The 12,419-nt window shown below is 42.7% G+C and overlaps 1 protein-coding gene across 4 annotated transcripts in view; it reads right to left on the reverse strand.

Moving 5' to 3' along the window:
* Positions 1-316: 316 nt before the first annotated feature.
* ppp3cb (protein phosphatase 3, catalytic subunit, beta isozyme) overlaps positions 317-12,419 on the reverse strand; it is a 39,515-nt gene continuing 27,412 nt past the window's right edge. For 3 of the 4 annotated variants that reach the window (XM_069669545.1, XM_069669547.1, XM_069669544.1), the window contains 7 exons: positions 10,861-10,955; positions 10,495-10,620; positions 9,565-9,642; positions 9,315-9,399; positions 6,277-6,374; positions 5,273-5,320; positions 317-2,709 (listed from right to left, as the gene is read on the reverse strand). In XM_069669545.1, coding sequence (XP_069525646.1) covers positions 2,531-2,709; positions 5,273-5,320; positions 6,277-6,374; positions 9,315-9,399; positions 9,565-9,642; positions 10,495-10,620; positions 10,861-10,955 — 709 coding nt within the window. In that variant the 3' untranslated portion in view covers positions 317-2,530. The remainder of the gene's footprint in view (positions 2,710-5,272; positions 5,321-6,276; positions 6,375-9,314; positions 9,400-9,564; positions 9,643-10,494; positions 10,621-10,860; positions 10,956-12,419) is intronic. The other variant, XM_069669546.1, reaches the window with a different exon arrangement.

A 12,419-nucleotide genomic window follows, 5' to 3' on the forward strand; every position in this document is an offset into this window, starting at 1 on the left:
GTTGCAATAAGGGGTCACAAGCAAAGAAAAGTTGGATAACTTTAACTCACTGTGCGGGACATCTTCACTGTCTAATGTCTCCTCCTTTTAGTTTGAACAAAGCACAGTCTTCTTATTGACCCACTGTGAGTATATTTAATCTGGATCATTCAGGTTATGCAAGCATCCCTCTGTGATTTGCTGACTAGATAATCAGTCCAGTTCAACTGGTTTTGATGATGCGTTCCTCGGTATGATGAGGGTGGTTCTCTTGTGTTGTGATTGGTGAGTGAGTGCTTCACTGCTCAGTGGAAAAAAAAGGCTCGGTATCCATACCAAAGGTTCATGCATATTTTATTCAAGAGTAAAAAAGTGGATCGTCCCATGGGGCATGCTTACAGTGTTAGTGACTGGGGAGTCAAAACAGAAAGAGAAGCAGAAGAGAGAAAGAGAGAGAGAGAGAGAGAGAAAGAGAAAGAAAGTAAGAACCGTGGCACAATTTCTATGGCACAGGGTCTCCCAGGGGGGGTTCACCTCTCCCAAAGAAGCACAACAAGATCAACCAAGGAGCAACGTAACATGAAGAGCAACCAGCAGAGAGAGAGAGAGCTTAAATATTAAGAATAATGTCCATAATAAATAGAACCATAATAATCATAGAATCATAAATATCATCAAATAACAAGAGGAATCATCAAGAATTATGATCAGAGAGAGTACACTTTTTTCCTTTAAATTGTGACGGCAACACACCAGCTCTTCTGTTAAAATGTGTCTTGCTGCTTTTTGCTTTGAACAGCGCAAATTTTAACCATGCAATCATGCTTTTGGCTGCCTGAATGCCTGTGCCTCTGTATATAGTATGGTCATTCATCAATGCTAGTTTAATATTTGTTTATCATTATTCATAATTATCATTAAAAACAACTCCTGTACATCGACAAATAAGAGAGGAGAGAACGTGGACTTGACACTCTGAATAGAAGCGTACTGTCATTCTGTACAGCGTCGAAAGAAACCGGAAACACAGGTTGTGAAAAAGAAAGAAAGAAAACGTGAAAAAAAAAAATTATAAGACAAAATGAATACAAAAAATAAATAAATTAATATTATGTACAAAATAAATTATTCATTATTCCTCAGTTCGTTTATATAAGCCAGAAAAACCAAAAGAACATAATTTCCTACCATAGTAAAACACAGAGCACAAATATAATCTTCACATTATTATCAAAGAACTTAACTCTGCATGCACTGATGCGTTAATATAAATGCTTTACAAAGACCTTCTCTTCTGACTCTTTCTCGCTGCCTTGGCAGAAGAGTCTGTTCCTCTCTGATATATCATTTCCTGCTTTTTAGGCCAGAGATTCCCGGCCGTCGCTGCTGTTCAGTAGCAGACAGCCACACGGGAAGAAAGTAGGATGTAGAAAGAGAATGAATAGATTATGACTTCACATTTCATTTCGCCCCAGCTCCCTCGTATACATAAAGCATCCTACTTTCGCTATACTGCATCTTGCATCTTGTGACCATATGCATCAGATGTGCGATAAAACCTCTCTATGTAACCTATTTACACGCAACAGGTTGGGAGAAACACTTGAAACCCGATCTTGGCCCAGTTCCAAACCTTTGCTAACTGGGCTGGGACCAGAGTTTTTTTTCGGGGGAATCCTTTGCTTGTCTTCAAGTGAAGGATGGGTGCAGTGTAGTGCTACAGTAGCAAATCAGTATCTCCTCCCGAGAAGAAAAGGACAGCTAGGGCTCAGATTAAACTGCAGCTGAGATTATCCCCACACATCTCTTGGCAACAGACAAACCACCACGCCACATCAAAAAAAATTCTCTCTGTCGCCTGGCTAATGGGGAGATCTGCTCGTGTTTGAAAACAAAAACACATTTTCCAATATAACTGCACGGACATTTACATCTTGAAGCATGTGCACGCACGCAGGCAGGCATATCCACAACCCTATAAAATCAACCAATCACAAGTTTAGTTTCACTTCCTGTTTTGGGATGCAAACAGTAAAAAGAAGCATACGTAACTTTAAATTCCCAACCTTCATCACCAACCTGCACCCCGCCCCCTTTCTGACTCTTGACCCCGTCCGACACAACAAACACCACCGACACAGCCACGTCATGCTGACACTGTCAACCCACTGGTGATCCCCAACACACGGTGAACGGCAGGCCACCCTGTTGTCCATGGGGAGCTTCTTTACTGTTGTTGTGCAGGTACATGGGAGTTGTAGTTCTCTAAATACAGCTGATCAGTTCATTGAAGAGCCTTTGGTGGTAAAGTCCGGGTACGCTCATGCCTTTACATACAGCTGAGGGCAACAGGAGAGGGGTAGGTAATCGTGTGTGCGTGTGTGCGATGTTGTCTGTAGCCTCAGTGTATGAAATACTGTGTTTGTGTGTGTGTGTGTGAGATTAATTTTACTTGTGTTTATATATGCCTATGTACACGAACCTATAAATATGGTACCATATCAGAGTTGTAACTGCAGGTATGTGTCTGGGCATGTGGGGTGTATGTCCATCACTGTATATTGCTGTTGCTGTCGGTCCCATTGGGCTCTCCCATGTTCATGCGGCCCATTGACAGGCCCACGCTGTTGACGGCGTCGCGTCGCGGAGGCATCCTCTCGTTGATGCGATCCAGACCTTTGGCCTCTTCGAAACTGCTGATCCGATGCTGCGGGGAGAAGCCTCTGATGGCTGCAGAGACAGGCAGGCACATCCCCCATACACACACACACACACACACACACACACACACACAGACACAATACATACAAGTACATAGTGTTAATATCTCAGAAGACATTCAGTAGAACCTTGTGCATACAGACCCCTGCAAGCCTTGAAAGAAATAGTCAGGGCATTAAGTGGAAAGTAATTCAAGTTATTTTATTAATTAATGATGTGTGTACACGTGCACACATAAGCATGTCAGGTTTGACAGCAAGGAGATTTCAATCATTTTGACCCTGATTGTTCATCCTTTACAAGAAGGCTGTTTTGGGTTTGTATAAAGGTTCTGTCAAATGTGCATGTTGACTCAATATCCAGCATCCACACACACAGATCTGCATCATCTGTTGTCTGAATACTGGGCTAGGACGAGTTTGACGCCGAGGCTTACAGTGAACGTTACAGTCAGTGCGACATGGCCACTGATCCTAGATCAGCAGTCTGAGACACCAGGTACAGTAGATTAGCCATCGTGAGACACAGGAAGAAACAAAACATAGCTGCACAGAAGCAGTCGTTCACAAGTCCTTAAACATGTGTTTCCCCTCTGTGAAGAGTTTCTGACAGTCAGCTGTTTGTAGCTGTTGTTCCTGGAAGTCACCGCTCCCCCACAACATTTTGTGATCTAAAGCTGAACTGAAGATGAGGACAAAAGTCAAGAGTCGGGGGTTTCCATTTCGTAACGTACTGCCGAAGCTGGTTGTACTCTAAGTTTGGAAAGATAATGACACAGCTTCATCTTTCCCAGTATGGTGAGTTATTGATGACAAATGTCTTAAAGGGACACTCCAACCATGTAACACATGTAGCTTCGACATTTTCTAGCTAGAAATGTTAAAAGGAATATTTCAGCATTTAAGGAAATGCGCTTATTTGCAGAGATTTACATGAGAAAATGAAAATCTACATCATGTCTCTACACTATAAAGTGAGCACCATCTGGCCTGAGCTAGGCTAGGCATTAAGACTGGAAACAACATCACATTACATTCTTTAATGTTTCTTTAATCCATACAAAAACAGAGTTTCGTTTTGTAGTTGAACACTGGAACTAGTGCTAGTGGCTGCATTTTGGGAAATATATGAGTCTTGTTTTAGGGGAGCTTGGTCCAAACCAGGATATTATAATCAGGATATGTTCTATTAGTTTTAACCAGTCCTCCATTAATGGAAGAGCATTGTTAAACTGCTGAAGTGCCCCTCTATATTTCACTCTAAGAAGACAAAAGCAGAGACTGATGACAGTCAGGGGTACCACCTGGGTGGGCAAACCTGTGCAGCGGGAAGCTCGGCTGAAATGCAGCCTCTGCACGGGCAGATGCTCCTCTGACTGATGAGGAGGTCTGTCACTTTTGAACAACAGCTACTGTCATAGTACCTTCGCACACACAAAGCTACTCACAAATATATCACTGTGCTACACAGTGGAAAGACACCCAGCTACAAATCAAATTACATAACAGATAAACAAAACACCAGATAGCCATAATTCATTTGCTTAAACAAATTATGGACAGTAGTTCTAAGCCAAGGACAGCACTAGAGATACGAACACAGAGGACTACAGTAGGCTAAATCGTGCAGAGTAATAACTAAGCTACATATACACTAAACACAAACAACATGACCACAATCTGTTCAGTAGCACAGAGGAACCTGGAGTCATTGTCCTGCCTTCAGTCAGTCAGACTTTAAAATAACAAATGAGCCGGATGTTTGGAAATCATTCTCAACTTTGGGAACACACATCGGCGTTCAAACACAGCCAAATACTGAAAACCGTATCCACTGGTCTTCAGCAGAAGGCTCACATGTCATCATATTACTTACAGTAAGTAGACAACCTCGGTCACATCACCTGTCATGTGACTGACGTTCTGTACTTGGGTCATGTGACTATTTGCTGAAGAAGACCGTGGGATATGTTTGGATTGTTTTAGCACAGATGCAGTTTTCAGGATTGGTTTGTGACTTTAATAGGATTTTTTCTTTCGCTCTGGAGGCATGAATGTATTTGTTTCATCACAGGTGACTCCTGTTCTGCTGTCGCTTTTAGAGGAACAGATTGATTACATGTTTATCTTCTAGATAACTACAGCAACGACTGTAAGAAAATAACTCGCTGCACACGATAACTGGTCTGAGTGACCCTGCCAACCTTCACACCCACTCCCACCCACAGCCCCGCTCATCTTCTGTGTGTGTGTGTAATAATATTTATGCATGTATGTGTCTGTGTGCTGAGAGAAGGTGGTGTGTTTTTGTTTCCCAAGAGAAAGAAACAGAAAAGTGTGTGTATGTTTTAATGTGGTGGATGCAGCGTGCATTGATTTTAGGCTTTGTTGTGAGCACTGATATGGTTAGAAGAGCTCAGTGCATGATGGGTAAGGAAAATCTATGACCTTATGAGCATGGGTGGCTGAGAGCGCAGCCATGCTGCACATACGCACCCATGTGCGCACACGCAACACGCTTACACACACACACACACGCACGCACACACACAGTGAAATGATTGTGATTTTACCTTCAGCGTCCTTAACTGTCTCGATGGCTTCTATGGCCTCAATGGTAGCTGAAGGATGGGCAAAGAGAAGAGGAGAAGAGAAAGACAGGAAGAGAGAGAAGATGACAGACTCCCAGAGAGGAGAAGAAGAACAAAGAAAGGAGGAAAAGAAGAAGAAAGGAGTGAAGGCTGAAACATGCTTCTGTGCAGTTGCTTGTAAACGTCTTGGCTTAAAGATACAAACAATGGTGAACGTGGCTCACAGAAAAGAATCCTTAACTAACTTTAATCAAACAAAAACTCATCCAAAAGTTCTGCCAATATTTGTCTCGATCCAGCTCCAAACAAGACTACAAAACAAACCAGTACAGTAAAAGTATTGTAAGGGTCCTGATGGTGGCTCCCGGGCTGCTGGGGACATGTTGAACCCTTTCTCTCCCCCTTATTCTACAGTCTGCCTCTCGGGGAAACACAATGAGTTAGAGGGACAAATGCCCCTGTATTTAAAGGAAATATACATCTATGTAACAAACAAAACATAAACACATTTACGTGTGAGTGGTAACGCGTGACGCTTGCAAATTTGTACACTTCGAGGCATGTTTCAGGCTTAAGACATGTGATGGCCCTCAGAGCAGCACTGAGGCCATGGCAGGTTTTTACAGGGCACCTAGCATTAGCAGCAGCTGGTGTTAGCCCACACACACCGCACACACACTTTATCTGTGAACTCTTCGCATAACTGCCCCGTACTTTCTCTCACTCTCTCTCACTCTCACACACACACACACAACCAGCAGGCTGTTAGTATCCTCAGCGCCGGTGAGGTGATGTGGAGAGAGTGACAGAGCCAGTGAGGCAGAGGGATGAGAGAAGAGAACAGCAAGAGAAGAGAGAAGGAAAGAGGGCAGGAAGGCACCAGATGCATGTACTTGTGTGTGTTTTTGAAGTTGTGTGCAGGAACAAGTTTTAGAGTACATTTCTGTGAGTATGTGTGTGTGTGAGAGAGGGTGTGAAACACTCACCGCTCTGCAGGGTCTGTTTGCCTCCGGACAGCACTCCACTGGGCAGCATCCCTGTTGGGGTCAGTCCCTTCAGGGTCAACACATTCTCACTCTCCTCCCTGAGACATAGGCAGAGATGATGAGTTTGTGTGTGTTAATACAAAGAGAGAGCAGATGATATGAACAGAATTACAGAGAATTACACACTTCCTCTAACTGTGCACTCGCAAACACACACAAATGTTTGTGCTTGTGGGTTATAACACTGGACACGCAAACGGGACAATCTTATACCTGCAGATTGAAGGAACTACAGTATTAATATACATACGGCAAACTAGTGTTGGAGTCAGTAGGTGATTTGAGGGGGACTGAGGGGAGATGTCTTCCTCCTTGTTAGCAAAATGACCAAAAGGCATCTCCCAACTACTCATTTCAGTCCATTACAAATTCATATAATAAAGTTCCTACTTTATTTTTTACATTTCTTATTATAAAATAGTTTAAAATTTAATTTAAAAAAGTTGATTTGTTATCGAATTCCCCCCTGGGGATCAATAAAGGATTCTCTTATCTTATATCTGCTATTCTTTGCTTTGAAAGATGCATGATGATAAAAGAATGTGTGTCTGTCTGTACCTGCCCCTTAACACTTTATATGAATGTGTGTGTGCACTCAGCTGAAGTAGAGTTAGTAAAAAGTAGAGAGTCATCTTTAGCGTTGAACAAATCTTGCACAGAAAGGGGACATCTTCATGAGATGGGCTACTCTGAAGAACAGCCCAGTAAAAAAAGGTGGTGCATTTTTTTTGCTTACATCTTGCTTTTTTTGTGGACATTTGGACTCTTAGAAGGATGGAGCGGGTAATCACTACGAGGGGGAGACTTTTTTTATATGTCACAAGGAACTTGGCCCAATGAGGTAGGACCAGTAGTTAGTTGGAGGGTGTAGTCTGTGATGTACTGAAGGAGCAGGGCTAACACTTTGTCACAGGGCAGGGCCAGACATTTTTGACATGTGGCCTTGGGTCAGGTTGAGACATCTGGAATCTCGGAGGGCAGCGTCTGTAACCACTACGAGGGGCGGGGCTTATTTCCATGTCACAAGGTTTTGCGGAATGGGCAGGGCTTACTCGGAGTGGGTCAAGAGGTTTGTGACATACTGTCAGGGCAGAGTCCCAAAGTTGGTAGCTTCACAACCTTGTTGTTGACACTGGCAGTATAATATCTTAGGTCTACCTATTAACATCTGCCCATGTACCATGGACAATGTTCCTAACAGAAGGAAAGGGACTCAAACACCTGTCTCCCGCTTCCAAGCTCTGTGCTTATAACATACTCTACAGAGTTTGACTCTTGTCATGGGCAGTATTTTTATCTACGAGGAACAATTTAATATTTAACTTCAGCCTGCCTGGGTGTTTGTTTACCACTTTTGATTGATTAGGACTTCACTGCTAAACACTCCCACCCCGACATATATACTCATGGCTGAATCTCTCAACACTTTTGTCAATGCAATGGTCTGCCTTAGTTGTTCTCCTCTCCCCCTGCACTACATATACACTAGGACGCTTAAGGGGGGGATAAGGGGGGGATGAGGGGGGATGCCGCCCCCCTCGTTAGCAACATGACAAAGGCCTCCCCCATTTTAGCCTGCCATAGCTGGAATAACAGCCGCCTAGTCACATAAGTCCATTATAAATTCATATTATAAAGAAGCAATTTATTATTTAATCTAATGTTTGATTAATTTTGGACTAAATTGCATTGGGTGGACAGACGGGGGACATCCTCAGGAGACAGGCTACATTAGAAAACACTGGTAAAAAAAACCTTCCACAGTAAGCTTTAAAAACTCCACTGAATGAGCTGCATTTTACATAAAAGACAGTTGTTTATGGGCTTAATGAATCAATGTGTAGTTTTTGTTTACATTGTGTCCTACAGCAGAATCATGTCTACTTGAAAGCACTCTAAAACAGTCAATAGTGTCAAATTAACGGTGATAACTAGTTACATAAGTAGCGAGCAGGCAGGTATAGGCTGGTTTTATGGCCTTTTAAAGACTGTATGGCTGATACACAACAGCAACATGATAGAACAATAAAATAATATGGTCTCACCACCCTTAATGTCGAGCTGAAACGGCATTTCGAGAGTATCTAGCTTCCGTATCGAGATGTATTTCCGAGTGAAACAGGACGTGCAGGCGGGACATATCACTAGAGGGATTTGATTTGATCGTTGAGAAGTGGGCGTAGACAGACGTTCTCCACAGCGCAGTAGCTAGCTAACTGACCGAGCGTTCTTGGTGCTCTGCGGCTAAATGTTGCAGATTGACTGGTTGAAATTGTTTGGTGCTAACTTACGTAAGCATGCGTGAAATTTAGTTTTACCAGAAGAAAAAAGACCTCATTGGCTCGGACATTAAATTCAAGACAAGTCAAGACCACGACTTCAGGGAAATGTTACTAAAAGAGAGAGCTGGCGATATGACAACAAACTAGGTCAAAACCTCGTATGTGGCTGACCAGGTCAATGTGCGCTTTTGTGGGCAATGTGTTACAAGGACTGTCCTTATGAGGCCGATGACAACGTGTTTGAAAGCAGGTGCGTGCTGCAGACGTAGGTGAGGACAGCGGACGAGCAGCGGACGAGCAGCCCCGCCTACTCCCCCGAGTAAAGTATCCAGAGCCGTATAGACAGAGAGTCGCGTCAGTGGAGGTTCAATATGCTCCATGATCCACCATTGCGACGTCGCAGCTCTCTCTCTCTACGGCTCTGAAAGTACCGTCACTCAGACAGTGACGACAGTCAGTTGCTCACAGACCCATGTGTAGGGCTGACCGCGGCGGTATGCATACTGCCTTTTCAGTGTTGGACTCGCAGTGGTCTGGATCTGGTCTGTCTCGGTCTTAACTCTGCCTCAATCCCTGAAAAGTATTTTTTAAGTCTCGATACACTCTGGTTTTGGTCATGACGTGGTCATGGTGGCCTTGACTCAATCAATACTGCACACGTACACAAACTGTATGCAGAACCAGAACGCAACCCACCGTAGAACAGAGAACATTTTAGCCATCTTCCCAATGGCTCGAATCTTGTTCTTGATGACCTCTTTCCTGGCTGCTGCTGCGCTGGCTGTAAAAGAGCAAAAACACCAACTGTCTGATCTCTGGTGGCGTCATCATGAAAATTAAACTGTACAGAATATATTGTATGTAATCATCTAAATATATTTCAGTTATGTGTCAACAGACACTTGAATCAGATTGCATTAATGTCAATGCTGAGTGTTTTTTTTACCATCGTAGATCTCTTCTCCATCGTTCATGAGTTCGTCGTCGGAGCAGATACTGAGGACGTTGACCAGCATCTCAGTCACTGCAGGACAAAACACACACGCACACACACACTTAACCAGGGACAGTGGTGACCTGTCGGTCTGGTGCACAGTATCTAGTATCTATTCCAGTAAGTAGGGGTTGTACGTGTATATTTCATGGAAGTGCCAATAAAACCATATAAAGTGCAATAAATTGATCTTCCTCTCACACTAAAGTATTTATAGGGATAATCCCTGCTTGCTGGCTGTCGTTCATAATTAAGCCACCTTTTAAAAGAATTTTGGTTATTCAAAACTTCAGCATCCTGGTAAAACAAATTAAAAACAACGGCCTACTTTGAGAGGAAGTGAAGATGGTTGTTGTGTAGAACTAACATGCATACATTTGAGGAGTGATGAGATCATATCTTAACCCTCTCTAGCCGGAGCCTGCAGGTGGATGCTGGGGGTGTAAGCATGAGCGCGGTACTGGTGCAGGGCAGCGGTGGCAATGACAGAGCAGAGGGACAGACCGGATATCATGCAGCTTAAATAGACGCCGCATTAGGAGGAGTGTTTGTCAGGTGATTGGAGAATGACGCAGGTGAATCAGTGCAGCTTAACTAGCTTGCAGGCGTCGCTCCATTAAGTGGTATAACATAGATGATTTAGATAATATATTGATGCTATGTACATGTGTGAGTCTATGATACTTCATAAGAGAATTATTTCTACTGTAAGGGGACTTAGGGGCTAAGTTTCAGTCGTGTTTTTCATCCTAATCTAAGACTTGATTTGAGTATTCCTTTATATATTACAACACGACTGAAGATAACCTGACCTCATAATGTTTTGATTTTGATTAGCTGTAAGTGGAAGAGTTAAGAAACATAAGAGAGTAAAGTTGATACCCTTTTCTCCTACAAAAGGCAGCGACCACGTGAAGACATCCATGAAGTTTGGCAGCCAGTAGGGATGAGGAGAGCAGTTGAACTGGCGGATGTTCATCACATTGTTCTCATACTTCAGCACTGCCGCTGGACGGACACACACACACACACACATACACACACACACACACACACACACACACATATTAGTCATAGAGATATCAGACAATAAATTGCCTAAATATATAATTTACGTTTTTAAGCCCTTATTTTAAATATAATATTCCCACTGAGACACATTTTTAAAGCTTCATATTACAGAACAAACACAGCTTTTTGTGTGTTCATACTTGTGTGTGTGCATGTGTGTATGTGTGTGGGTCAGACCTTTGTTGTTGTACACATCCAGGTAGTTTGGAGCAGAGAAGATTGTGATGAGGGAGGGGAAACCTGTAGTCTGACTCTTCCTGTACATACGATACCTAAGGGGAGACAGACAAACAAGCCGCCCACGTTAGAGCTACTGGAATAAAAATAAGAAAACACATTGTGTATGAAAAATGAAAGTTTGCTTGAGAGATCTTTAAATCAGACAGCAAATGTTTGAAGACGAGACAGGCTTGCATTTAAAAACAAGCAAAGGAAGGAGTCTGTGTGGGCAAAATGACACGGTGAAGTAAAGATGCCACTGAGCAGGGTGCTAAAAGCCCACAGACTCGGAGTGAAGCTGCCAGCACAAGCATTTATGATTTTTTTCAGTCTGGTTGCCATTAGTTTTTATGGATGCAAAGAACCTTCCAGATTAGACTTGATAATTATCAGAAGCACAGATATGTTATCTGTACTCACAAACTTAAGCTTAAACTAGCCCAGTCTCTAGCTGATAAACAGACCTGCTTATATCTAAACAAATGTGATGTGAGTGTCCATCACAATTCGTTGACTGTTTTTGCTCTTTATGATGGTGTGCTGAGTTGCTTTCTCGACAATGCTACTCTCTTTCGGAAACCGTGTAGACCGTAATGACACTGTACCTTGTATGAAAGCCAAAACATAATAAAAATGTTCCATATAAACACCTTGATCGCTGATTGTCATTTTTTATTGTTTGCAGAAGGGTAATTCAAACGATCATAAAAAAGTTGTAAGTAATGATTTAACTTGATTACTTCCTGGCTGTGTCTCTCTGGGAATGCCTACCTCTTGACGCGTGAGCTCGATGACTAATGTTGTTGGAAATTAAGCTGTGACGTAATTTAGAGCAATACAACAACTACTGCAATGAAGCGGGATCCCTTCTGTTTTTTATAGTACGTCAAATGTGTGTTTTTGTTAGCGGAAGTGGCTACAGCAGCTTCACCCGCCGATCTCTACTGCGCAACTGGCGGCTTTTTTGGCTTCAATTTCGTACAATGAGAGCAGCTGTGTTGTCCATCTTTATATACAGTCATTGGTATGAACACATAACATACTTCTGCTCAGACCTGGTTCTCTGTTTTTGATTTTGCAGTCTTAAAATGTCAGCAGTGTCAAAAAACACTACTTTGTCTGTTTATTATTTACCTTTTACAGAAGTAAACTACTAAAATGATAATGTCCTTTGAACATCTCAGCTGCATGATGGACAAAAATACTGCTAATGGTTTCAACAAACCTGCGCACACCGCAGCAGCAGCAGGGAATAGTGCTGCCTTAATTGCTGCATCATATTTAGAGGATTTTCACTGGGATAACAGATGCCAGGAAAGGATTTGTGGGTCAGACACATTGTGTTTTGTCCCCACTATTATATTTAGACTACTATTGCATGGCTCTTTGCCTTGCCATTGTGTGTTGAGAGATGAGTTTCTTTGTTCAGGCCCTCTGTGCTCTCAGTCAGACAAACTCTCAGACAATCTAACGATGCTAACACCACAGTTTAAGGGAGGCAAAAGATCAATTGTGGA

This window comes from Semicossyphus pulcher, unplaced genomic scaffold (genome assembly GCF_022749685.1).
Source record: "Semicossyphus pulcher isolate SPU_LCO1_2020_fin unplaced genomic scaffold, fSemPul1.0.p SCAF_2, whole genome shotgun sequence".
NCBI classification, from domain to species: domain Eukaryota; kingdom Metazoa; phylum Chordata; class Actinopteri; order Labriformes; family Labridae; genus Semicossyphus; species Semicossyphus pulcher.